The sequence below is a fragment of the Schistocerca americana genome, chromosome 11 (genome assembly GCF_021461395.2).
Source record: "Schistocerca americana isolate TAMUIC-IGC-003095 chromosome 11, iqSchAmer2.1, whole genome shotgun sequence".
In the NCBI taxonomy this organism is placed as follows: domain Eukaryota; kingdom Metazoa; phylum Arthropoda; class Insecta; order Orthoptera; family Acrididae; genus Schistocerca; species Schistocerca americana.
Genome location: NC_060129.1, coordinates 22,257,045 through 22,284,240, shown reverse-complemented (window position 1 = coordinate 22,284,240; position 27,196 = coordinate 22,257,045). Strand labels below are relative to the sequence as shown.

At 41.6% G+C, this 27,196-nt stretch overlaps 1 protein-coding gene across 1 annotated transcript; it reads right to left on the bottom strand.

Moving 5' to 3' along the window:
* LOC124553652 (iron-sulfur cluster assembly 1 homolog, mitochondrial) lies at positions 1-27,196 on the bottom strand. The gene is made up of 2 exons (XM_047127531.1): positions 27,041-27,196; positions 1-4,540 (listed from the first exon to the last, which is right to left on the bottom strand). Exons 1-2 carry the CDS (start codon positions 27,191-27,193, stop codon positions 4,298-4,300), a joined length of 396 nt encoding a protein of 131 aa, XP_046983487.1. The 5' UTR covers positions 27,194-27,196; the 3' UTR covers positions 1-4,297.

The window sequence follows — 27,196 nt, the reverse complement described above, 5'->3', positions numbered from 1 at the left end:
TGAAGTTCCGCAACAGAAATTTTTGGCTTTTAATAACAAAAAAACAACAAAAATATCAATATGTACAGTTTAACAATGTGCTATGTACAGAAAAAAGTTTGTTTTCATCGCCCACAAGAGGTGCACAATCTATGTACAAGTTTAGAATATATACTGGTATTTGGTTTGCAGGAATGATTCACAGTTTGAAAACACTGTGGAACTGATACAAAAGTAAGTACTACATTTTATGCTAAAGGTAAAGTCAATGAAGAATGATAACAGTGGGAGCATTGAAACAGCTGATCTTTGGAACATGGGCAGTATATACTGTATAATAGAGTCACAATCACAGAGCTTTAGACAGGAAACTATCTTGCATCACTTACAACAAGCATTTTAGAAGTTAACAGTGTTTGCTTTTCTTTACTATTTTCTTTCATTAATTTTGGATCACTGCATTCCTATTTTTAATAACATAAAATTATCAATTTTGCACCGTACGGAAAGGTAATGTTTGGCTGGATTTCTGTATTCGTACATCTGTGGCAGCTCAGTTGAAAGGACAACAGTATGAGGTGCAGAAAAAAGGTCATGTGAAGTAAAAAAAAACTTAATACTGACATTTGCTCTGTCCTTTGTGGTTGCTGACACAGAAAGCTTTTCACCAGCTTTAAGTGAATGGTGGCATGATGAAATAATTATGGGCTACACGAGGTGTGTGAAACTGTAAAACTTTCTCCTGTGAACCTGCTGCAGAGAATCTAGGGTTACTTTCTTTTTAACATAATGTGTCAACAACCTTTAGGATAGCACAGAAAATAATGAGTGTAATCAACATTATAACAGTTTATTGCCTAATTTTATTGAAAATGTGGAATCCTCTTATTTGAAATTGGTAAAGTATACTCACATTGTCCAGACAAAATTAGAAAAATTAATTCCCATCACAAACTATGCTAGCTCCCACACAATAGAAGTGATTTTTATAGCTATTTTACAAATTCCAAAACTGTTGAAAAATTTGTAGTAGGGAAAGGCCCGGTGGAAACAAGCACCAGTCTCGGTTCAAAGATCTGCGTAACAAAGCAGGAAGACTAACAGGAGAGACATGGAAACTTTTGACCCTGTACAAAGCAGAAGGCTGCATTCTGAACACTATAACACAAATGAGCAGAGCTACAATACCACATCCATACAGAAGTGCCCATTATTTTGCAGAGCTCGAATACTGGATGTACGTGGTTTTGCAAGCATTTTCCAGGCCTCCAGTAATACGAAAGCTGCACCCTCCAGCTGCCATATTTTTTATGGGAAATTCCCACAACTTCCAACATCCACTGCAATCTGACAATAGCAACTCCAGTGAACAGCACAGCAATCTGATCACAGGTACGAACTTCGAAGCATAAAAGCTGCTACACGTACCACGAGAGCAGGAAATTGCAGGACTATCACTTTAGGTGATGCATTCAAATCAGACTGTGATAACTTTAACAGTGACTCTACACTCTTATGAGGGAAGTGCACACAAGACACTTCTTCAGCGATCTTTCACGCACTTTTAGTACGTACTTAGATATAACAAATGCCACTCTAGTATGAAGCACTTTGAGCATTTCTGGGACTGACGTACGTGTTACGAAGCTGTCAGATACCGTACGAGAGGGTCAGCCGTGTAGCAGCAATGTTACCATAACCAGCTAAGGTGAGAGACTACTCTACTCAAACCTACTCTGTTGCCTTCCTGTCTATTGATATTTTTTCCCCCAAATATTCCTCTAAAGACTTCAATATTGCAACAGATCAGATTTTTCGGAAAGCAGTAGAGCTCAAAAAAGGACCCTCAAGGAATCTACAATGGTCAGAATCACATATGCTGCGACTCTAAAACGACCTGCTTAATCGGTTGCAAATATCGAAGCTTCTTACATATTTGAGAATGAAAGTATGGAAGAGTGATTAGACGCTATCCTGCCCACAGGACAAGTGACCTACATACTGGTCTCCAGATGTGAAATTCTCAACTTGCTGGTCACACCGACCCACTTTTGGCAACTACCCAGAAGCCAGACAATTTGGCCATTTCCTGTCCGAACTGCAGGAAAGATCGAAATTTTTCAAGTCGCAATATCCAGTAGAAAGAGTACGGAGATTACAAATCTAAGTTTGAGTAGGGCATAAATGTGGCTACAGATCACTAAATGTCAGTAATTAGATTCAAATCGATCCCCAGAAACACTAGGAAAACCTTGAAACAGATCATGTACTAATAAACTTTGACAAAGGGTCACAGACTTCCAGTAAAAGGTTACTAGGACCTCCAACTCTTACAAATCAAATCTTAAGATGCTTGTGATAGAGATCTCTTCCACAAGAAATTGGTGACAAACAAGCTATACCAAGACGAGCGACCAAAAAGAAAAGGCCGTCCTTGTGGATTGAGGAACGTAAGCAAACCCAATCAAACTCTGCGCTTCAAAGAAAATGAAGTTCACTGCCAAATATAACAGGACTTAACATGGTCCTCGATGGCCAGAAAATAATAATAATAATAATAATAATAATAAGAAGAAGAAGAAGAAGAAGAAGAAATAATGATGGTGGTTGTTTTGAAAAGCATTTTTTTTATTTCTAAATACAGATCAAATCCAACTTGCAGATTGCTTGGAGAATCTGGAGGTATTGAATGACTGTATATCTGATCTCTTATCAATGATAAGAAACTATGATAAGGAAATAAAACATCAAAATCTCCTTTGTTAAGTCTCGACAGCCAAACTCTCCACGATCTGGCAGAACCAGGCAACATCCAAAACAAAGAAGATATGCTCGGTGGAATCACTGGCGCTCCCTGTGTTGTTATACAGCTGCGAGACTTGGACTGTGTAAGCTAGTCACACGAGCAGAATTGGTGCCTTAGAGATGCGGTATTGGCGGAAGATGTGTGTACCTCGGACAGAAAGAAGAACCGGAGCTTATCTTCTAGAAGAATTTAGCATAACAAGTTTAGCTTTCTGCATCAGTCAAAGATAGATACAGTTTTCATGGGTACTTTTTGAGGAGGGAAGGGGATAATTTCAGAAAGATTATTTCGTGAAGCAAAACTGAAGGCAGAAGACTACGAGGAAGAGCAGGAACAGGTTGACTGGGTAAAGTGAAGAAGATTAGTGGCCTATCACTCCACATATTGGGAAGCGCTGAAGAGCTCCGAGTGGAGACAACTTTTTAAAGATTCAGGTACTCGAGAAATAAGGTCACGACACTCGGCAATGAGTAAACTGACTGACTAATGACGGATCACTGTCGCAGACTCTCAGTGAGCTGTAACTGAGGTGTGATAATGGATGATGATGATGATTGATGATGACGATATTCATATGCATATTTCAATAAATTTCACACTATTCTAAGCATAGCCTGGTATAATTTTCCTGCAATACAAGCTCGAATGTATTACTATGATTATTATACTGATGTTTTCTAAACAAACTTTCATTGTACCAACAAGAGTGTTTGGAGGACAATTCAGGTGCAGTAGGATTGAGCAGGCTTTTAGTACGCCACCTCAACCGGCCACGCTGACACCGCCGCTCGACAACCGGCACTTTCGTGCGGTACGTGGCAGGATCACAAGGTTCTGAACCTCTATTTCTCAAAAAAAGACTGACAAGTGTGTTGTACCAAAGTGGTGTCTGTTACATCTAAATATAAACCGCAAGTGCACAAAAGATGAGCACCATCACCGACCTGCCAGCTGTGCATCTCCCGCGTTAACGTCACGTGAGAGAAATACCAGGCGAGGAGGGAGCGTACAGTTTACCGTGCAGAGTGTGCGAGTGACACCAGCCAGTGTGCGTGTAAACTCACCGTCTGGCAGGAGAGGGCAACACTTCGGCATTCCCCACCCCGTAATGTCACGACGACACAGGGTGCACGACCGGAAGCTGCCGTATCGCGAGACTGGGAGCCCCACCCAGACTGCTGAAATATGTCTGACGTCATCTGAATTTCACCAGTGAGTTAACCGAGAACATTTTACCCGAGGATTCTGCTGTGAAAAAAGTCAGTATCGATCCTGCAGTTCGCTTTTACTCTTGCACTCTCCAAAACTGTCAAATCCTGAAAACACTCAGGTAGCACCATATATCTAGTACTGTCATAACTGGCAGGTACATCTAGCAGGAAAAAAACTTAACTAAACAGGAACATTACTGAGCTAAGCAAGGTCGCCACAGTGTCGACACGGGCCGAGACGGAAAGGAGACGCAGAACGGCGAGACCTCTCCCGTGCGGCGAACGCCTCCGACTGCCGCACTCACACCGAGAAGCTCTCGCCGCAGCCACAGGTGCCTTTGATGTTGGGGTTGTTGAAGACAAACTCCGAGGCGAGGCGCGTCTCGACGTAGTCCATCTCAGTGCCGAGCAGCGTGAGCTGCGCCTTGCGGTCGATGATGACGCGCGCCCCGTCCTGGACCACCTCCTCGTCCAACCGGCCCTTCTCGGCGGCGTACTCCAGCGTGTAGCTCAGCCCGTTGCAGCCGCGCTGCCGCACGCCCACCTGGGGAATAAGGGAGGTGCGGCATTAGGACACTGAAATCTGACAGCCTTACATTTTACATAGGACATTATTTTATTCGTAACAGTTCAAGAATCTTGCAGCTGTTTTTTTAAATACACACGAAAAGGAAAGTTGCTACTCACCATACAGCAGATATGCTGAGTCGCACATAGACACAACAAAACGACTATCAGAAACAAAGCTTTCAGCTAGTAAGGCCTTCATCAAAAATACGCACACACACACACACACACACACACACACACACACACACACACACACACACACACCTTGGGACACCAAGGAGGAGTTGTGGGATATAAACAAAAGTTGGTAGGCATATTTCTACATCTGAAAGATGATTCTTATGCACCAGCTGCTCTTAATGCCACTATGAGGATGCAACTCAGATTTGCTTTAAGTACCTGCTGTAACGGTCGCGATTGCTAGTTACCTCTGAGACTGGACGTGGTGAGCTGATGTTAGTGAGGAATTCCTTTAAGGTGACGAAGACGCTGTTATCGACACCTCACCGACTTTGAAAGAGTGTGTGTAATAAGAGAAGCTGGAGGTTCCTTCTCTGACACTGCGGAATCACTTGGCGGTAATGTTGCCACTGTACACAACTGCTGGCAGCGGTGGTCACGGGAATGTAGGGTCGCAAGGAGGCCGAGTTCCGGATAGCCGAGTGGCACTGCCCACAGGGAAGACCATTACGTTCAGTGTATGGCTCTGATGCATCATACTGCATCTGCAGCAGCAACTTAAGCAGCATTGGCACAAGAAACTGTTACTGATCCGTTGCCCTGTAGCACACATCCCACTGACCTCGAACCACCACCATTTGCAACTTCAAGTGGTGTTAAGTGAGACCTAACTGGAGAACAGGGCAGAGATCTGTTGGTGTTCTGGTGAAAGCTCATTTTGCCTCTCTGCCAGTTACGGTCGTGTGTTTGTTACGAGGAGAGCAGTAGAGTACCTGCAACCGACCTGTCCGCGTGTTAGACACTCTGGACCTACACCTGCAGTTATTATCTGGGATGCAAACCGTATGACAGCAGGAGCACTCCAGGTGTTATCCCACACACCCTGATTGTCAATTTGTACGTCAATCTAGTGATTCGACCTGTCGTGCTGTCATTCGAGAACAGCATTCTGGGGGGTGTTTTCCAGCAGGATAACACCCACATGCAGCTGTTGTAACGCAACACGCTTTACAGTGTGTCTACATGTCGCCTCGGCCTGCTCGACCACGAAATCTCTCTCCAATCGAGCCGTACAGGTTGTCATTATATGGCATCTCCGACGTCATCCACAACCGGCATTAACCATCCCCGTCATGACTGACCAAGTGCAGCAAGCTTGGAAAACCATCCGACAAACTGACGTCTCGCGTCTGTACAATACAATGTGTGCCCGTTTGGGAGTTTGCATTCAACATTATAGCTGTGACACTGGTTACTAATTTACTAGAATTTCACATTTGCAATGGCTTCTCTCACACTCACATTAACCTGTGATCTTGTAGTGTTGACCACTTAAATATGTTATCTAGAAAAATGCATTCCCAAAATTTCAGTACTCTACATTAATTAATTGGGGAACATACCTTCACTGAAGAGTCAAGCAGTATATTGCTCCCTCCTACGTATATCTCGCGAAGAGACCGTGAGGATAAAATCAGAGAGATTATGGCCCACACAGAAGCATACCGACAATCCTTCTTTCCACGAACAATGCGAGACTGGAATAGAAGGGAGAAGCGATAGAGGTACTCAAGGTACCCTTCACCACACACCGACAGGTGGCTTGTGGAGTATGGATGTAGATGTAATTTTTTTGGGTGTTATAATTTTTTCCATCTGTTTGAAGGAAAAATCTGCAATCAGTTGCACTTTTTGATGACTGCTTTATCACACTGTTACTAGTTTCAGACCTGAGCCTACCATCAGACAGTAGTGAGGTTTTCTTGTGGAAATTTCACATTATTTTGGTCCTGTAATATAACACGAATCTTGTCTTTTTGTCATGTTCACATTTAGCATTGTCCATATTAATTACACACAACCCTATGCCGTACTGCATAAAGAATAACCTTCCCTAAAGTAAATAAAATGTAAATATCTTTAACACTATGACAAGCCTCCAGAATGAATTTTCACTCTTCGGCAAAGTGTTTGCCGATTCTGTCAGATTAAAACTGTGTACTGGACTGCAATTTGAACTCGGGACGTTTGCCTTTCACAGGAAAATGCTCTACCAACTGAGCTACCCTAGCACGGCTCATGACCCGGCCTCACAGCTTCAATTCTGCAAGTACCCCATCTCCTACCTTCCAAACTTCACAGGAGTTCCCCTGCGAAACCGAGTTCGAGTCTCCGTCTGGCACACAGTTTTAATCTGCCAGAAAGTTTCATAATGAAAATCTTTTGTAGAGAAAATAAACAATCTCCTGACATTTCACTTCATAGGACCAAAATAATATGAAATTTATGAGAAATCCTCACTGCCACCTGACGAGCTCAGGCACGAAAATAGTTATGGTGAAATAAATCTTTCGTCGAGAAGCACTGGTTGCAGAACTTATACTAGAAATGTGTTACATGACTTTAAACGTATTATTGACAAACTAACTTATTTCGTTGACAGCAATACACAACTCTGAAGGCAGCAGTATAAAATACAGAGAGGAAGAGGATATTTACAACTTTTACAGAAACCATACTGTAGTTATGAGAGTCTAAGGCCACAAAGAAGAAGCAGTGGTTGAGAAAGGAATGTGACAGGGCTGTAGCCTATCTCCAGCGTTATTCAGTCTGCACATTCAGGAAGCAGTAAAGGAAACCAAACAGAAATCTGGAAATGCAATTAAAGTTCACGGAGGAGAAATGATAACTTTGTGATTTGCAGATCACGTCTGTACCTTTTCAACATTTGAAGCTGTTATGCCACTGCCACAATATACGGTATAGTAAGTTACACTATTTATTTCAATGAACGATAAACAATTTTACTACAGTAAGTTTTACTTGCAAAATACGAATCTATAGTCTCGATACATCTTTGGGAAAATAAACCTACGATGACGTGCTAAATCGAGACAAGAAAGTACACAGATAATTTACATACAAGACGCAACATTATATGAGCCTTCTCAGATTACAGCAGCACGGCATAGTACATTTTAATTTTGTCAGAAGGCAAAAGACTTGCAAGAGCAGTTGGACGGAATGGATAGTGTCTCGAAAAGACAAGACGAACATCAATAAAAGTAAAACAAGGTAAATGGAATACAGTGTAATTAAATCGTGTGATGCTGAGGGGATTACATTAAGTAATGAGATACTTGAGGCACTATAGGAGTCCCGCTATTTGGATAGCAAAATAACTGGCTATGGCCAAAGTTGAGGAGACACAAAATACCCTCCGGCAATAGCGAATATGGCATATCTGAAAAAGAGCAATTTGTTAATGTCAAACAAAGATTTAAGTTTTAGGAACTCTTTTTCTGGTGGTATTTGTGGAGTGCAGCCATGTATCGAACTGAAGCGAGGACGGTAAACAGCTGTACATTTACATACATGCTCCACACGCTACCTCGACATCTTCCTGTACGCCACAGCACCGTCAGCAAACAGCCACAGATTCCTGTTCCCTCCGTCCGTTGTCCATCAGATTTTTTTTTCTTTTGAGCTATCAGTCTTCTAACTGGTTTGATGCAGTCCTTCACAAATTCCTCTCTCGTGACAATGCTTTCATTTCAGAGTAGCATTTGCGACCTACATCCTCATCCTCACCCATTTGCCGGACGCATTCGAATCTCTGTTTTCCTCTTCAGTTTTTACTATCTACAGCCCTGTCTAGCACTACGGAACTTACTCTGCGATGTCTTAGCAGATGTCCTACCATCTGTCCCTTCTTGTTGTCAGTGTTTTCTATATATTCCTTCCCATGCCGATTCTCTGGAGAACCTCCTAATTTCTTACCTTACTAATTTTCAACATTCATCTGTGGCGCCACATCTCAAATGCTTCGATTCTCTTCTGTTCCAGTTCTCCCACAGCCTGTGTTTCATTGCCACACGATGCTGTGTTCCAAACGTAAATTCTCAGAACTTTCTTCCTCAAACCAAGACCCATGTTTGATACTAGTAGACTTCTCCTGGCCAAGAGTGCTCTGTCTGCCAGTGCCGGTCTGCTTTTTATGTCCTCCTCCGTATGAGCGACTTGGGTTACTTTGCTGTCTAGGTAGCAGAATTTCATAACTTCATCTACTCCACAGTCACCAGCCCTAATGTTAAGTTTCTCATTTACGTACATAAAGAACAAGCACAGTCTTACCACACTTCCACGAGGACACGCTGTCGAGGACAGCGTACCGGGTTCTATCAAGTGAGAAGTCTTCGAGCCACTGATGTCTGTTATCTCCATTAATACTCTGCAGTGGGGTACCGTGCGAAACACTTCCCAGAAATCTAGGAATACGGAACCCACAGTTAGCGACATATCACGTCAGAAAAGAACAAGTCGAGTTTTGCACGAACAACTTTTTCTAGCACTGTGCCGATTCGTGGACAGAAGTTTTCCCGTCTCGAGGAAATTTATTGTATTCAAACTCGGAATATCTTCAAGAATTCTGCAGCAAACTAATGTGCTGCAATTGTGCAGGTATGTTCTTTTACCTTTCTGATGTACAGCGGTCAGCTGCACTTTCTTCCAGCCACTCAGGACTTAGCACCGAGTGAGAAATTTGCAATAAATGCAAGGTAAGTAAGGGACCAGTGTCTGTAAAACCAAATTGGGATTCCGTCTGGACCTGGTGGCTTATTTGTTGTTCAGACAAGAAGAGAACAGGAACTTTTAAATGTGGTGCTAGAGAATAATATTAGAGATTATATAAGTAGATTAAACAACTAAGAAAGAGGTACTGAGTAAAATTGAGTAGGAAAGAAATTTGTGGCACAACTCGACTAAAACAAGGAACTGTTTGATATGTCGCGTCCTGAGACATCAAGGAATCATCATTTGGTATTCTAGAACCAAATCATGATTCCTTGATGCCTCAGGATGTGTGTGCATGTGAAGGTGGGTGGGGGAGGGGAGGGGGGGGGGGGGGCAGGCCTTAATCACAGATGAGGACTAAGATGTGACTACATCAAGCAGGTTCAAACGGGTGTAGGGTGCAGTAGCTATGCAGAGACAGAAAGGCTTCTAAACAGCAGACTGACACGGAGAGCTGCATCAAACGAGTGTGTGAGGAAAGGGAAGTGTTAGCCAACAGCTATCTATTGACAACGATGAACATGACAGTTTAAAGTATTTTCATTTGTTAAGTAATGTAGGATCAAGCTGTTCGGAAGTTTTTGTTACTATTTGTGCATGTAAACTGTTTATTTTTCGGGGAGGAGGGGGTTGTCAATTTTAAACTTGCCATCCCTTCTCTCATCCCAACACTCATAAAAATCAACAGTTTCATAAAAGTAATATAAGTAATATATTTCAAAACAAATACAACCATCTCATTACATTAACTTATTTTACTGATTGAATTAAGATTAAAGTCAAAACAATTTAAAAATCCGAAAAAGTAAAACAAGATAACCAGTACTCATTGCGCAAATATTAAATTTAAAATTTCAGTTTCCGAATTTTTTTGCTGCAAAAATATTTATGATCTCATCATAGTTCATGGAAGTGGCACATTGTGCTCTATGACTATTATACTCAGATTCAATCACCTTTGCTGTGCTTATTGTAATGTATTAAACTGGGGACCTAGAAACAACAGGCTTCATCCCGCCATAGCCCTCAGTGGTTCACAACCCCGCAATAGGCCACAGCAGTCCACCCACCCCACCGCTGCCCCACACCGAACCCAGGCTTATTGTGTGGTTCGGCCTGCCCCCCCAGTGGTCACTCCCCCCCCCCCCTCCCTCCCCCAGGAGCATCTCATAACAGATGAGTGTAGCTCCAATGTTTGGATGGTAGAGTAATCATGGTGTACGCATATGTGGAGACAGTGTTTGCGCTGCAATCACCGACATAGTGTAGCTGAGGTGGAATAAGGGGAACCAGCTGGCATTCGCCAAGGCAGATGGAAAACCACCTAAATCATCCACAGGCTGGCCGCCACAACGGACCTCGCCACTAATCCACCGGGCAGATGACATCGAAAAAGTACAAAGAACGCCAGCTCGTTTTGTATTATCGTGAAATAGGGGAGACAGTGCCACAGACATGATACGTGAATTGGAGTGGCAATCATTAAAACAAAAGCGTTTTTCATTGCGACAGGATCTTCTCGTGAAATTTCAATCACCAGTTCTCTCCTCCAATTGTGAAAACATGTTGGCACCCACCTATACTGAGAGAAATGATCATCACGATAAAATAAGAGAAATCAGGGCTCGCACAGAAAAATTTAAGCGCTTGTTTTTTCCCGCACACCATTCAAGAGTGGAACAGTAGAAATACAGCTTGAAGTTGGTTCATTGAACCCTCTGCCAGACACTTTATTGTGAATAGCAGAGTAATCATGTAGATGTAAAAGAACATTGTATTCAATAATGGTGTAAAATAATATGTCATCCTCCACAGTACACAGCAAAATGCATTAATGTGTCTCCATTCACTGTACTTGACAATGGTGTGAAATCTGAAATCTAGATTGTACATAGGGAATATAGAGTCAAATGGCAGTGTATTCCTTAAAAAAGTTTTTAATTCATTTCAGCTGGCTGGAATTGCGTTCTCTAGAGGAAATAGAAACTGGCACGATAAGGAATATTTTTAAGGCCCTCTACCAATTTATTTTTATAAATTAACTAAACGTGGATGATGCAATATGATCTTGCTAGCCTCTCCACATTGCCAGATCACGGTGTTCAAAACTTTCAATTTCAAAAATAAATTCTTGCTTGTTAAAATATCCTACATAGATACCTGCCAATTCTGCTGCTTTGACCTTTGACTCCCTCCACTTCCATTTCTTGAGCTTGGATACCACAGAAAAAAACAATTTTCTCCAGTACTTTAAACCTGGTTCTCAGCTCCATTACCATTCTCTCCATTATTTCTAACATGGGCAGCCTTAACAAGTCTTCCTGTGAATATCTGATACTACATCTACTATACAGCTTGCACTTACGTGCATGGCAGTGTGTTCACCTAATCACTTGCACACTATTTCTTTACTAATACACACACTAACATAGCTCAGGAAAAACATTTACTCACGAATCTATCTGTGCGAGCACCTGACTTCTCATACTTTATTACAGTGATCATTTCATATTTAGAGGAGAACACTGGCGATTGAAATTTCTTGAAAAGATCTCACTGTAACAAAAAACATTTTTGTTTTAAAGATTACCACTCCAACCTGCATATCTTATCCATCACACTCTCTCCCTATTTCGCGATAATACAAAACAAACCGCCCTTCTTTGAACTTTGAGTTTCTCCGTCAATCCTATCCACTACTGCTAGAACACTGTTCTAGCTGTAGCAGACACCAAAAGATCCTGAGGAAGATCCCAGCAGAGGGGTCAAAATGTCGAACATTAACATTTTAGAAGAAACGTGACGCGGCCTAATAACCCAGAAGATTTTAACTTCAGTGACAACGGCCACAAAAGCCTGCAAATTAACTTGGAAGAACTTTAGTTTTATTGAATGGTATCACTTTTTGATTGCACTTTTTTTATATATCTATAGTTCTATGACTATTTTTTATGAAGATTTGGCATAAATATTTTATACTTAATCTAAAAATAAAATTCCATCAAAAATTTGCTGCTGCAAAATTCTGCCGCCTGGACAAGTACCTCCTCTGCACCCCATTCAGATTTGGCCCTGATTCAGCACATCGTCAAGGTGAAGCAACAACAGCAGTTTTACTACTTCTTGTGACACTCACTCATTTGGCAGTTACTCTGTGCTGCAGGTTCACATGCAGAAGGAGCACAGTGTACAAGCGAGTAAATTGTGCCACGACAACGAAGAGGACGACACGGAGAACGAGAAAGAATCTCTTATCTGTCAAATATGTGTTCTATGCTGTTGTCTTATCTCACACTGTCCACCATTGATGGAAAGATTACTGTAGTGCTCCTGATAAACAAATATTAATAGGAAGAGCTACTGTCACTGAAGCCAAGAATATGTCATGTCTGTTGAAGCAGTACCATACTCATTTACAAAATTTCATGTTACATTGAGCACGATACTTCCAGTAACTAATTTAATATTTTGGTAACAGCATCTGAGCCTTTTGAAGATTAACAATGTGAGCCAATTAGTAGTATCAACTTAACAGGCCACAGACAAAATAACCAGCTACAATGCACAGGAACACCACGCCAGTCTTCAGACTGGAGAAGAAAACAGCAGCAACAGCAGCAGCAGCAGCAGCAGCAGCAGCAGCAGCAACAACAACAATGAAAACTTTATTACTACCCATTGTGTGGAGTGAGAAGTAAACATGGATTAAGAGGTAGAGAAATGGTTCAAAGCAACACACTCCAGCACAAAGGCTTCACCACCGTTGTTTTGAACCAAACGGATTACCTGGCAGAAGGACTCCACCAGGTGTCAGATACATCTACCTACAAACCTTGCCACAATGGCCACATTCCAGAAGTCCGTCAGGATGTCCAGTCACTTGTCAAATCCTTACGGCCATCTCAGAACCTCTCCTCTGAGTCCGCCTCTCTGCTCACCTTCACCACTCCCTGCACTCCCGCCTTCTACATGCTTCCTAAAGTGCATCAACCAAACTATCCAGCACGAACCATTGTGGCCGGTTACTGTGTCCCACTGAGAGAATCTCTGCTCACGTACACCGACAAATTCAATCTATTACCCGTAACCTACCCTCCTACATGAAAGATACCAACCATTTCCTCCACTGATACTCCACGGTTCGTGTCCCTCGACCACACAGTGCCTCGCTCATCATTATTGATGCAACCTCCCTTTACACCAACATCCCTAACGGCCATGGCCTTATTGCTTCTGAACACTTCCTTTCCCAATGCCTGACGGTTTCCAAACCGACAACACCTCCTTCCTAATCGCCACGGCAAGCTATATCCTCACACACAATTACTTCTCCTTCGAAGGCATTACCTGCAAACAAATCCGGGGTAAGGCTACGGGCACCCAGATGGCACCATCCTGTGCCAACCTATTCGTGGGCCGTCTACAGGAATCCTTCCTCCTAACTACCCAGTATCCTAAACACCTCACCTAGTTCAGATTGACTCGTGACACGTTTCCGATACGGATCGAGGGCGAGGACATCCTATCCACGTTCCTCCAGAACCTCAACAGCTTCCCCCATTTGCTTCACCTGGTCCTACTCGACCCAACAATCCACCTTCCTAGATGTTGACCTCCATCTCAAAGATGGCTACATCAGTGCCTCCGCCCATATCAAACCTACTAACCACCAGCAAAACTCCCACTTCGACAGCTGCCACCCGTTCCGTACCGAGAAGTCCCTTCCGTGTAGTCTAGCCACTCGTGTTTCTCACACCTGCAGTGACGAGCAGTCCCTTTCGAAATATATCGAGGATCTCGAAGCCTTCACAGACCATAATTATTCTCCCGACCGTGTACGAAAACTAATGTCCCACGTCTTACCTTACGAGTCTCCTACCACCTCCCAAAGTCTCACCGTCCGGCCACAGAGGAGCATTACCCTCTTAACTTGGTACTACCTGGGACTGGAGCAACTGAATTACATTCTCTGCCAGAGTCTCGACTAACTATCGTCGTGCCCTGAAACGAGAAATGCCCTGCCCACTATCCTTCCCACTAAAGATGAGCAAAGTCGTTCATCCTTAGGAACCAGTTCACTGGTGATAGCTCTTTTTTGAAAACCGTTCATTTTTCCTCTTTCACCGCTCATTGTACATGGTTCTGATGAAAAATTGAAAATTAGTAGCATAGGTGACTGAAGATGGAAGGCTCCGAGAGGGGGCACTTGCCTCCCTCCTCGAGTAAAGAGTTTTTATTCGTAAAAGAATTCTCACACACTTGTAATTTTCGTGATTCTGCAAAACATCTCATTTAGCCAACTGTAGCGTTATGTGGCTGATCGCAGTGAATTAATATGAGGTGGCGCACGAAAAACCGGCCCCGAGTGCAGACCGCACTCCAACTACGCACGATTTGTTGACCGCTACGAGCGGACTGGATAAACGTGTATTAATTAGGCAGTGAAGGAATAACAAATAAGCTAATGCAAACAACTACTTCGAAACAATAGATGATGATTGGTAGGCAACAATGAGCAGTCCAGAACTCTGGGCCAATTTTTCATGGGCCACCCTGTACCACTGAAACAATATTGTAGGAGTTATACTATTCTCTTTGCAAAATGTGATACCATACACTCGATTACGAAGTGCGGGCTTCATTCGGTTGTAAGTCGCTCTGCCTTCCATAACAATGAACATGATCTTTTACCTTGGATAAAACAAAGACGGATTATGGTCACTTGTGTGTGCTGTGCCGACATCCTTTGCCTGTGTAATAACAAAATATCTTGCTTTTTTACAACATCTTCTGATGTTTATCGAAATAGTGAAGTAAGCTGATACACCTTTATGTTACCTGGAAATATGTACGTATTACATACCACGTAATTTTTATGTAGTTTACGTAATTATAAAATACATTTAAATTGCCAGTCGTGGTCGCTGAATAGAGTACGAAAAGAAACAGAAGTTCAGAGTTTACAAAAGGTTTGAAACAGATCTAGAATGGGCGTGCGAAGTGAACAAAACGAATAACAACTTCATACCGAACTAACTATGAGCAGTCAGCAGTGGAACTGCGACGAGTGTCCGTGCGAAGAAGGACGAGTCCGCCATAGCGAGACAGAGACCGAGACCGAGACAGACGGGAACGGGGCCGAGACTGGAACGAGACCGGCTGACGTGCCGTTGCGGGAACGAGAGTGACTGTTTCCTGTTCCCGGGAACGAAAGACCGTTCCTTAGAATTCGTTCCTCGCTCGTTCCGTTCATCTTGGTGAACCGTTCCTTTGGATCTGTTAGTTCGCGAACGACCCACCTCTACTTCCCACCCCTGCCACCGTAGTATTCCGTCGTCCACCGAACCTACACAATGTACTCGTCCATCCCTACACAGCCCCTGCTCCCACCCCTTACCTCATGGTTCATACCCCTGTAACAGACCTAGATGCAAGACCTTTTCCATACATCCTCGCACCACCTACTCCAGGCCAGCCACAGGCATCACCTATCCCATCAAAGGCAAGGGTTACATGTGAAACCTGTCACGTGATCTGCAAGCTAAGCTGAGCTGCATTCTATGTAGTCATGACAACCGACAAGCTGTCTGTCCGCACGAATGACCACCGACAAACTGTGGCCGAGAAACAACTGGACCACCCTGTGGCTGAGCACTCTCCCCAACACGACATCCTTCACTTCATTTCAATGACTGCTCAACAGCCTCTGCCATAGGGATGCTTCCCACCAACACCAGTTTTTTCTGAACTGCACAGGTGGGAACTTTCTCTGCAATATATCCTCCGTTGCTGCAACCCTCGTGGCCTCAACCTTCGTTAGTCTTTCTCCTCAGCCATGCAGCCCCTTCCCTCTTCCCATTCCAGCAGTACACAGCCCTCGTTCCACCATTGCACCTAGTATTTTTACTTGTCTCCTTTTGCACTATCCCCCCCCCCCCCCCCTGCCCTCTGTCTAACCTCCCAACCCCACATAGCTGCCCTACCCCCTCTCCACCTCATGCTCCCTGGCAGCACTTCATTGTCACCCACTGCTACCCTGCTATCCCTCCCCCACCCCACCCCACCCTTTGTACTTTAAAAACCTGAGACAATATTCCAACACACATTACACCTGAAAAAGACAATAAAGACATCACACACTGAGATAAGTATTAGATCGGGAAAACATTCGAGGGAATGTATCTTCTTATGGACTGCATTCAAATGACAAATCTGAATACAGGAATTACAACACTGAAACTTCCAACTTTTGTAAGAGGAGTGTTAGAACAGATAGAAAACTTGGGTAGGGATAATGGTTTGGCGAGGTGATGAGGCTAGACTCTGATGTTATGGGGGTCAGGAGACTGAAGGAAGGTGATGCTGGGCAGCGTGGGCATCATCATTTCAGGGCTCGGCTTAAAGTAGCAACCTTGACAGAGTATTGAGGCATAAAAGACTTGGATCATCGTGGATGACAAAAGGGAGATGGGCGCTTCCGAGTTATTTTGCAAGCAGGAGCTGTATTAGTCAGAGGGCGAGAGAAGGAGAGCACCTTTGAGGTCTGACGGCTATTTGTAGGAGATGAAAGCCTGAAAGAGACGGTCACAACAGACACGTAGGGATTTGGTGGTGGAGCAGGTATGTTTGCTGTGGGTCGCTAGGCTGTACGAAAGGAAGCATTTCGTGTTGAAAGGGTGGTGGTTTAACTGCACGTACTTTTGTCTAATGACAAGTTTTCTATGGACTGGGGTTTGGATGTGAGTTTTACTGACATGGAATCTCTAACGTTACATTCTTAGATATCACATAGTAGTAAGTGATACACAATTTTAATGTACTACTAGATACGTCATAGCTTTTGTTATGTTGTCAAATATGTATGATTGTATTTATTCCTTTCATCTGTGCTAATCAATACGTTACACTATATGAAGTAATTTAACGAGCTGAAGATAACTAAGTTCATTATATCATTTCATACGCAAGATTACGAAACTGAACAATTTTGAATTTCATGTATACAAATTTCTGTTCAGTTTAATAAATAAATTCAAACCCAAGATGATAGTACTTCACAAATGAAATGCAATTTTTGTATATACAATATGCAAAATTAGAGAAATGAAATTTAAGGAAAAAAGTTTCATAATGTCTTAACCAATTACTCAAATGTAAACACTTTAGTCATTAGTAATCTGTAACATAATTTAAAAGACAGTTGAAATGTATGAAGTAATAACTTCAGCACAGAAACTCCTGTAAATAAAGAATCGCAATAATTGAGTGCTGTAGATGAAACTTTCACATTTCAAAAAATAATAGTTTTAAAAATAAAATTTTATGAAACCCTGTACAAAAAAAACTTAATATACAAGAAAACAAATTCTTTCAATTTCTTCATTAATGTTAAAGATATCGCCACTTTTCAATTTTTCTGAATACCTAATTTTTCACTGTATCTTTACAAAAGTACTGACATTAATCAAGAACCAGTTGTCACTGATTCTTACTTTTTTTTATATATAAGGACTGATGCAAGACCAAGCAGTTTAGTAAGATACAAGAAGATGAATATTACCAAATCATACTAAACACGCTATAAGGTCAAACAAAACTAGTTTTGGATTTAAACAGTTTGCTAATTTAAAAAAAAATGGTTTTGACAATGGTGAGCAGAAGATACTCCTTGAAGTTCTAAAGGTAGCAGGGTTAAATACAACTTGTACAGAAAACACACAAATCGAAATCAAAGGACCTGCCAGTGGTTGAGAAGCAAGTGAGACAGGATTGCAGTCTACAAATACAGAGAAATATGGAAAGGAAATTGAAGGACAGGCAAAAGAAATAAAAACTTTGAAGTTTGCTGATTACATTTTAATTCTGTCAGAGACAGCTAAGAGCAACTGAATGGAATGGATAATTTCTCGAAATGAGGATACAAGATGAACATTGACGAAAAGAAAATGAGGGTAATGGAATGCAGCGAAATTAAATCATGATACTGAAGGTATTGCATTAGGAGATGAGACACTAAAAATAGAACAGAAGTTCTGTTATTTGGCAGCAAAGTAACTGACGATGGCCAAAGTGAAGAGGAAAAGAAAGACTGGATGTAGCAAAAAAAGCATTTATGAAAAAGAGAAATGAATATAAAATTGGTGGTTAATAAGTCTTTTCTGAAGGTGTTTGTCTAGTGTATCGCCTTGTTTGAAAGTGAAACATGGGAGGATAAGCATGTCAGACAAGATGAAAATAGAATCCTTTGAAATTTCGCCCGATTACATGGGTAGACCAAATAACTAATGATGTGGTACTGCATTGAACTGGGGAGAAAAATTTATGGTGCAATCTGATTACGAGAAGGGATCAGTCAGTATGAAACATCCTGACATGTCGGCCAATAAGCAGTCTTGTTATGGAGGAAAAAGTGTGTGTGGCGGGAGGGGGGTGGGCAAAAATTGCTGTAGAGGGAGATAAAGGAAGAAAGACAGTAAACATCTTCAAATGGCTGTAGGCTGCAGCAGTTGTGCGGAGAGGAGTGCTGCATCAAACCAGTCTGTGGACTGAACACCACAGCAACTAACAGAGTTCTAACAACTACTGACAACAATCAACACGAGATGGTTGTAATGTAAGAAAGGAAAGATAGAGTTCAATTTTTCACAAATACCAACTTTATTGTAAACAAAACATTAGCTATATTAAAGAAAGATGAGGAAGGAAATCTGATACAGCGTTGCTGGCGAAGATGCGGAAGGTTATGCAGAGAATCCACACAAAAGCTAAATAATAAATACTTGACAGGTATTAGAATATCTCCCTCACAAAATAAAATCCCCAACAAAGAAAACTCGGGATTAACAAGTCTGCCTCAACCTGCGACACTGAGATGCTGCTCACCCGCATTTCAATTTGGTGACAGTGACGTTAGTCATTAGAGCTGCAAACAAACAATCCATGAAATATTCTAATTCCAGCAACAGTATGAAACTAAGGAGACAACAGCAACAAGTTCTGCATCTACATGGATACTCTGCAAATCACATTTAAGTGCCTGGCAGAGTGTTCATTGAACTACCTTCACAATTCCCTATTATTTCAAGCTCGTACAGCGCGCAGAAAGAACAAACACTCTTATCTCTGTGCAAGTTCTGATTTCCCTTACGGTGATCATTTCTCCCTACGTAGGTCAGCATCAACAAAATGTTGACACTTTCTGAGAAGAAAGTTGGTGATCGGAATTTTGTGAGAAGATTCCTCCACAGTGAAAAATGCCTTTGTTTTAGTGATGTCCATCCCAAATACTGTATCATTTCAGAGACACTCTACACCCTATTTTTGCAATAATACAAAACATGCTGCCCTTCTTTGAACTTTTTCAATGTAGTCCGTCAATCCTACCTGTTAAGGATTCCACACCATGCAGTAGTATTCTAAAAGATGACAGACAAGCATAGTATAGGCAGTCTCCTTAGTAGACCTGTTACATTTTCTAAGTGTAGTCTCTGGTTAGCCTTCCTCCGCAACATTTTCTAAGTCTTCCTCCCAATTTAAGTTGTTCATAATTGGAATTCATAAGTATTTAGTTGAATTTATGGCCTTTAGATTTGACTGATTTATCGTGTAATGCAAGTTTAACGAATTCCTTTTAGCACTCACATGCATCACCTCACACTTTTTGTTATTTAGGGTCAATTGCCAATTTTCACACCATACAGACATTTTTTCTAAACCTGTTTTGCAATTTGTTTTGATCTTCGATAAACGACAGCGTCATCAGCAAACAGAAATACGGAAGCGTCTGATCCCGCCCGTCTGCTCTGACCCATGACGTCACAAACACGGCGGCAACGACCATAAACCACGATTCCAATATGGCGCATATAAAGTCGTTACGTACACATTATGGGGGCTATAATACTTCGAAAAACACACACATGTTCCACAAACAGTCTAATGACACTAACGGGACAAGCACGGGAAATAGGGGGTTTTTGGGTGGGGACAAACTAAATATAAACAAATTTAGACACCCACCCCCCATACAAAACCAAGCAAAACGATGAAAAAAAACCAACATCACAAAACTCCCCAAATATCACTAAACACAATATTATCTGGAATCGGACACTTCCCTTGACCTATACAGCTCAACAGAAGCTCCCGATCCCATAAATTAGGACCTAGCACTTCCCTTGACCTATATAGCCCAAAAACACCTCCCAATACCAATACCAACATTCACGGCCACACACTGGGATCGAACACTTCCCTTGACCTGTTATCCTTATGACATCTCCACATACTGGTAAAAGATGGCGGAACTTTAAGTAAGCCTCATTTCTTCATGACACACTGAACACTTCATAACTTCATCCAAAAATCCGAATAGTTGAAATTTTATTAGAGACAACGCACTGTCCCCATCATAGCTGACAACTGAAAACTGTTGACCCTGTCAGTCATATCCATACCTACTAAAGACATAAAAAAAAACAATTTACCAAAATTCACACATGACGCCACACTCGCAAACTAAACCAAAAACATCACCTAACACACCTCCAGAGAGCACCACCGATCACATCAAAACGACACCTACAAACACGCCACTCTCACAAACTAAATTCCGCGCCGCTGTGACGTCACACACCACAACAGCCTTACGTCACGGGTCAAAGCCGACGGGTGGGATCGGGTGCTTCGGTCGACCCCAAACAACCTTAAACGGCTGCTCACATTGTCTTCCCAATCGTTTATATAGATAAGGAACAGAAAAGGGCCTATAACACTGCCTTTGGGAACGCCAGAAATCACTTCTGTTTTACTCTATGACTTTCCGTCAATTACTACAAAATGTGACCTCTCTGACAGGAAATCATGAATCCAGTCACATAGTTGAGATGATATTCCATAAGCACGCAATTTCACTACAAGCCGCTTGTGCAGCACAGTGCAAGAGTCTTCCAGAAATATGGAATCAATTTGAAATCCTCGAAAATAGCACTGAACATTTCATACTTTTGGGATGGCCGCATAGCCAGAAATCACATAGGTTGAGGTCCAATGAATAAGCAGGCTGTGCAATTGGATCCCCTAGTTCGATTCGTTGACCAGGGAACACACGACTGAGATATGTCCGGACGTTAAAAGCAAAATGGGCTGGAGCACTATTATGGGGCAGCCACATGACCCTTTGAATCATCAATGGCACTACTTCCAGCAGGGGAGAAAGTCATCTGCAAGAAATGCTGACAGTTCCGGCCTGTTAGGCAACGTGGAAGAAAGATTGGTCCCAAAATACTTTAGTCAATTATCCCAGCCCAAACATTCAGCCTGCACCGAGGCTGATGATTCGTTGTGACCATACCGTGACAGTTCTGCAAACTATCCCACAGATGACTATTATGGAAGTTGAAGATACCACTTTGGGGTCGACAGAAGCATCCGATCCCACGTGTCGGCTTTGACCCGTGACGTCATGACGGCGCGGAGTTTGGTTTGTGAGTGTGGCGAGTTTGTAGATGACGTCGTGTTGTGGTTTGTTGTGGTTTCTGGTGGTATGTTCAGGATTTTCGTTTGTGTGGTGTAACGGGCTCAGTTTGCTTTTGCTCATTATCCAGAATTGTTCGAGTGTCGGCTGTGTTTGTAGTGGAATTCGTTTCAGTGAGTTAACGATTTTGTGTGAAGGTTAATTTAGTGGTGTTCGCTGTACATCGTGTGGTAAGTTTAGTAAAATTAATCGATTGTTGTTTTTGTTCAGGAATGGATATGACGGATAAAATTTACAGTGCGCAGGTCAAGTGAAGTGTTCGATACCACTGTGTGGCTGTGTATGTTGATATTGGTATCGGGAGATGTTTTTGAGCTATATAGGCCAAGGGAAGTGTTGGATCCTAATTTATGGGATCGCTAGCTGCTGTTGAGCTATATAGGTCAAGGGAAGTGTCCGATTCCAGATGATATGTTTAGTGGTATTTGGGGAGTTTTGTGAAGTAGGTTTTTTCGTCATTTTGTGTGGTTTTGTATGGGGGTGGGTGTCTAAATTTGTTTGTATTTAGTTTGCCCCCACCCAAAAACACCCCATTATCCGCCCTTGTCCCGTTAGTGTAATTAGGTTTTTTGTGGAAAGTGTGTGTGTTTGTTTTTCGATATATTTTCGTCCTTATAACGTGTACGTACCGACTCTATGTGCGCCATATTGGAATCGTGGTTTATGGTCGTTTCCGCCATATTTTTGATGTCATGGGTCAAAGCAGATGGGTGGGATCGGACGCTTCCGTATTTCCCCACTTTGCCTAAAGGTGGCCTCATCTGTGAGTAGGATGGATGACAAAACCTGGAATTGTGGTTACCTGGTGAAGAAACCACTGACAAAACCCCTCCTGATGTGGAAAGTCAGTCACTGGTAAGTCCTCCACATATTGTAAATGATTAGGGTAGTAAAAATTGTTGTGGAAAAAGTTCAACACAATTGTTCCATTTACCCTGTACTCGCAGGCCAACTGCCCGATACTAACATGGTGGTTGCCTTCCGCAGTGTTAAATCCTATTTTCCTCCAAGACTGGAGTACGAACATTTTGGGTATGTCCTGCACGATCTCCTGCTTCCTGAAACGGCCCTGTCTCAGACAAACGGTGAAACACTGTCGCGGGCATTGAATGCTGTGGTGGTTGTCAGTGGGGATAGGTCTCCTGATACAACCTTGCTGCCTGCCAACCACTGCCATTTGCCTTTAGGGTTTACAGAAGTGTCCGATTCTACTTGTCTGACCCATGATGTCATCAATATGGCGAAAATGGCTATGCTAAGCGTCTCCAATATGGCGCCAACGATATCACTACATACACATGGCAACAAACACGAAAATACTTATACATAAGACAATAACGTCTCTCTCCTAAAATACAATCAAACTAATGGGACAACTGAGGGTTTTAGGGAGGGGACAAGCTAAATACAACAGTAAAAAAACACCGCGATCCCAAAACACACAGAATGATGAACAAAAAAATAATTACAAAATCTACAGGAATCTGACACTTCCCTTGACCTATATAGGTCAACCACAGCTGATGATACCAAAACACCAATGCCTACAGCAAACACTACGGAAATTGGAATCGGACATTTCCCTTGACCACAGCTGATGATACCAAAACACCAATGCCTACAGCAAACACTACGGAAATTGGAATCAGACATTTCCCTTGACCACAGCTGACAATACCAAAAAACCAATACCTACAGAAAAAAACTACGAAAACTAGAATCTGTCATTTCCCTTGACCTATATAAGTAAACCATAACTATTGATACGAAAAAACCAAAACCTACAACTACGAAAAACAAAACCACAAACACACACACACACACACACACACACACACACACACACACACACACACAGTGCCAGCAAACACAAGACATCATCTACATCCACATCAACCAACAAACTCTGTGCCCTAATGACATCACACACCATCACACCCTTACACCATGGGTGAAAGCAGACAGGTGGAATCATCAGTCAATCCCTAGAGTTTGTAAACAGTGGAGAAAAGTCACCCTGTGTAGCTCAAACAAAGATCCAGAATACCAGTAACCGATACAAAACTCGAAAACTTGGTACCACAAATTTCTTTTGACCTATATAGCTCATACGAAGGCCTCAAATATTACAAACCCACACACAACTCAAACCCAATACCACAAATTTCACTTACCTACAAGGCAGCTAAAATGAAGTACTAAAAAAAACAAACCACTCAAATCGTCAAATTTATTATTCAAAACTTTATGTACCCTATCTATAATGAAGTCTACAGGACAACAAACCAAAACACACAACTAATATCAAAAACATAACCAGTGATTATAAACCAATAACCATAATACCTAACAACCAAAGTTCAATACAATTACCAAACGCAAACAAGGAAAACCCCCAAATCCATGAAAACTTGCAACATCACCAATTTTCATATCCTACTCAAAGAAATCAGTTGCCCATGGCTCCTAAAAGCTGATGACATTGTTCTATTTGACAGTGAAAGGGAAATTACACCTCTGACATTTGCTAAAGCCCTTGGGGAAACTGGTTTCAAATAAAAAAAACTGTACACTGCCAAGCTCCCCACAATAAGCTGAAAGTCTAAACTGAAATACCAAAGTGAACTAAATTTGATCCTATGTGATTACATTGGTACAGCAGGTGCACACAGTATTTAATATAAAATATATCAACAGCAAATCTTTCAGTATCTTCTATTTCCTAGAGTCAGCCATTTTGATTAGACACACTACCAAGACCAATTACAAAGAACAACATTTGTAAATTAAATTAAACATACATTATGTGAATACCATCAGTATAACACAAGGAGGAAACATGATTTCCACACTGAAGGTAAAAATTGGAAGATTGTGCAGAAGGGTGTACAGTCCTCTGGTATAAAGATATTTAATGCTCTTCCTCCAGAAATCAAATGTGAAATTGCCAACAAATCTACATTTAAAGAGCTTCTGAGGCAATTTCTTTTAGCCATGTCATTTTACAGTTTGGAAGAGTTTATGAAACACAGTGAGAAACGGCCTTAAAATAAGATGTATTATCATATAAATTGAACATTAAGCTGAACATTCTTGTCACATATGTAACTCTTTTAGTGTTAACTGCTTATATTTAACAGTCTGGGTTATATGACCTTTTCAGGTTTAATTTACTTTGTTTTATACCTGTAATCTGTAGGTCTAAGGATTCTCATTCCATTATATTGTGTTATGGATCATTGTAGTGGTTAAGTAACTTTATATTCTTTACCTGTAAACATAGTGTACAAGTACTTGTCATTGATAATGTAAAAATTGACACACACTACATCCATGTGAAATTGTCACAGTTGGATCCATGGTGTAAGAAATAAATAAATAAATAAATAAATAAGACGGCAAAATTCCTTTTCCACCAGATAACCTTTGAGAGTTGGAAATTTGGTTCCATGGAGACTATCTTGTAAGTTTATTTGCAACCGAAGTGCAGTGGTCCTTTTTCAAGAATTGTCAGCCAGTTGGATATGGTTCACATCTAGTTATCTTCCGTATGTTACAGGTGTGTATATCAGCTTTCCAAACCTACTTTAAACTACTTTTTGACTTGAACAATTACATTACTATGTTCTTCAATACAGAAATTTAGGAACAGAGGCAAGGTATAGTGATGGAGACCCATTAGGGGATGTTGTACTTGACTGTTTTATATCTATGAATGTCATTTTTTTACATCTACATCTATACCCTGCAAACCACTCGAGGTGTATAATAGAAGGCATCACCCAATGTACCAGTCATTGAGGTTGCTTCCTGTTCCAATCACATATGAAGCACAGAAGAATGATTGATCAAATGCCTTTCTGCAGTGTAGTAGTTATTCTAATCTTATCCTCACAATCCGTACGTGAGCAATCATTTAAAGCCTGTTCTTGAAACTTTAACAGACTTTCTTGGGATTGTTTACATCTACCTTCAAGAGTCTTCCAGTTCAGTTCCTTCTGTGTCTGTGATACTCTCCCGCAGATTAAACAAACCTATGACCACTCATGCTGCCCTTCTCTGTATGTGTTCAATATCCTCAGTGTCCCGCACACTTAAGCATGACAGGTACCATATGTGATTTGTATGGAACCTCCTTTGTAGACTGACTGCACTTCCCCAATATTCTACCAATAAACCGAAGTGTACCATCTACTTTACCCATGACTGGACCTATGTGATCATTCCAATTCATATTCCTACAAAGTTTTACGCCCAGGTATTTTTACGAGCTGGCCGATTACAACAAAAATTCCTTTTTATTATAGTAATAGGACTACATCTTTTCATTTAGTGAAGTGCTAATTTTATATTTCTAAATATTAAAGCAAGCTGCCAACCTCAGCACCACTTTGAAATCTCATCAAGATCTAAATGAATATTTATGCAGCTTCTTTCAGACAGTACTGCATTATAGATAACTGCATCGTCTGCAAAAGGCCGGATTTTATGACGTAATCACGACGGACTGGAATGTAGTGTAATGTAGCCAGCGATATATGGGCTAGGTTGAAAGGTATAGTTCGGCTGCGAGTTTGTGAAGCCACTGTCTGCCTGTTTATATAAACTGCGCATTCCAGAGTGGAATTCGCGAGCGTGATCAAAGCTCTCTTTTCCCATTTTCACGTTTTTCATATATGTTTAATAACAGGAATATTCGCAGCTCAAAACCCATAAGCTTGTAGAGATCCTGTTCGTCAGATTTTATTATGCTGCTGTTATTGACATATCGTTGGCGGTTTCTTAACAGGGTACATAGGTTTATTGTGGTCGTATATTCATCAAGTTAAAGACATCATCGGTAGGCCTATATCGGCGCGGTATCGCGTCGTTAACTAATCCCAAAATATTAATAGATATTTTGGCAACGTATTTATTTTCAAGAGTTTTCCAATGTATTTTCGAAAAGCAAGTCCCGTACGATTGATGCGAAAATTATGTCACTAGGGTCATCAAGCATACAACTAAGTCAATCTATCTGGTGCCCATACTCAGTGTGATAGAAAATGACAAATAATGCTGACGAAACAATGCGCAAGCCCTCGGCATTGCGTAATGCCAAACGAAAAACAAACGTAAGAGACAATCCTAATCTGGGGTCATTACATCACGGTTGTGAACATTCACAAAATTCCAGAAGTTCACCTTCAATCCTATGCTATCCGGACGCGCCTTCATCAGCTCCTTCACTTTGTTGACAGCTGCTGGCGTTAGTACGAGTGCTGCTCTAGTTGGTATTGCTTTCCTGACACCTTTTACTGCTTTCACCGTCGCAGCTGCGACAACACGGGCCGCCATCTT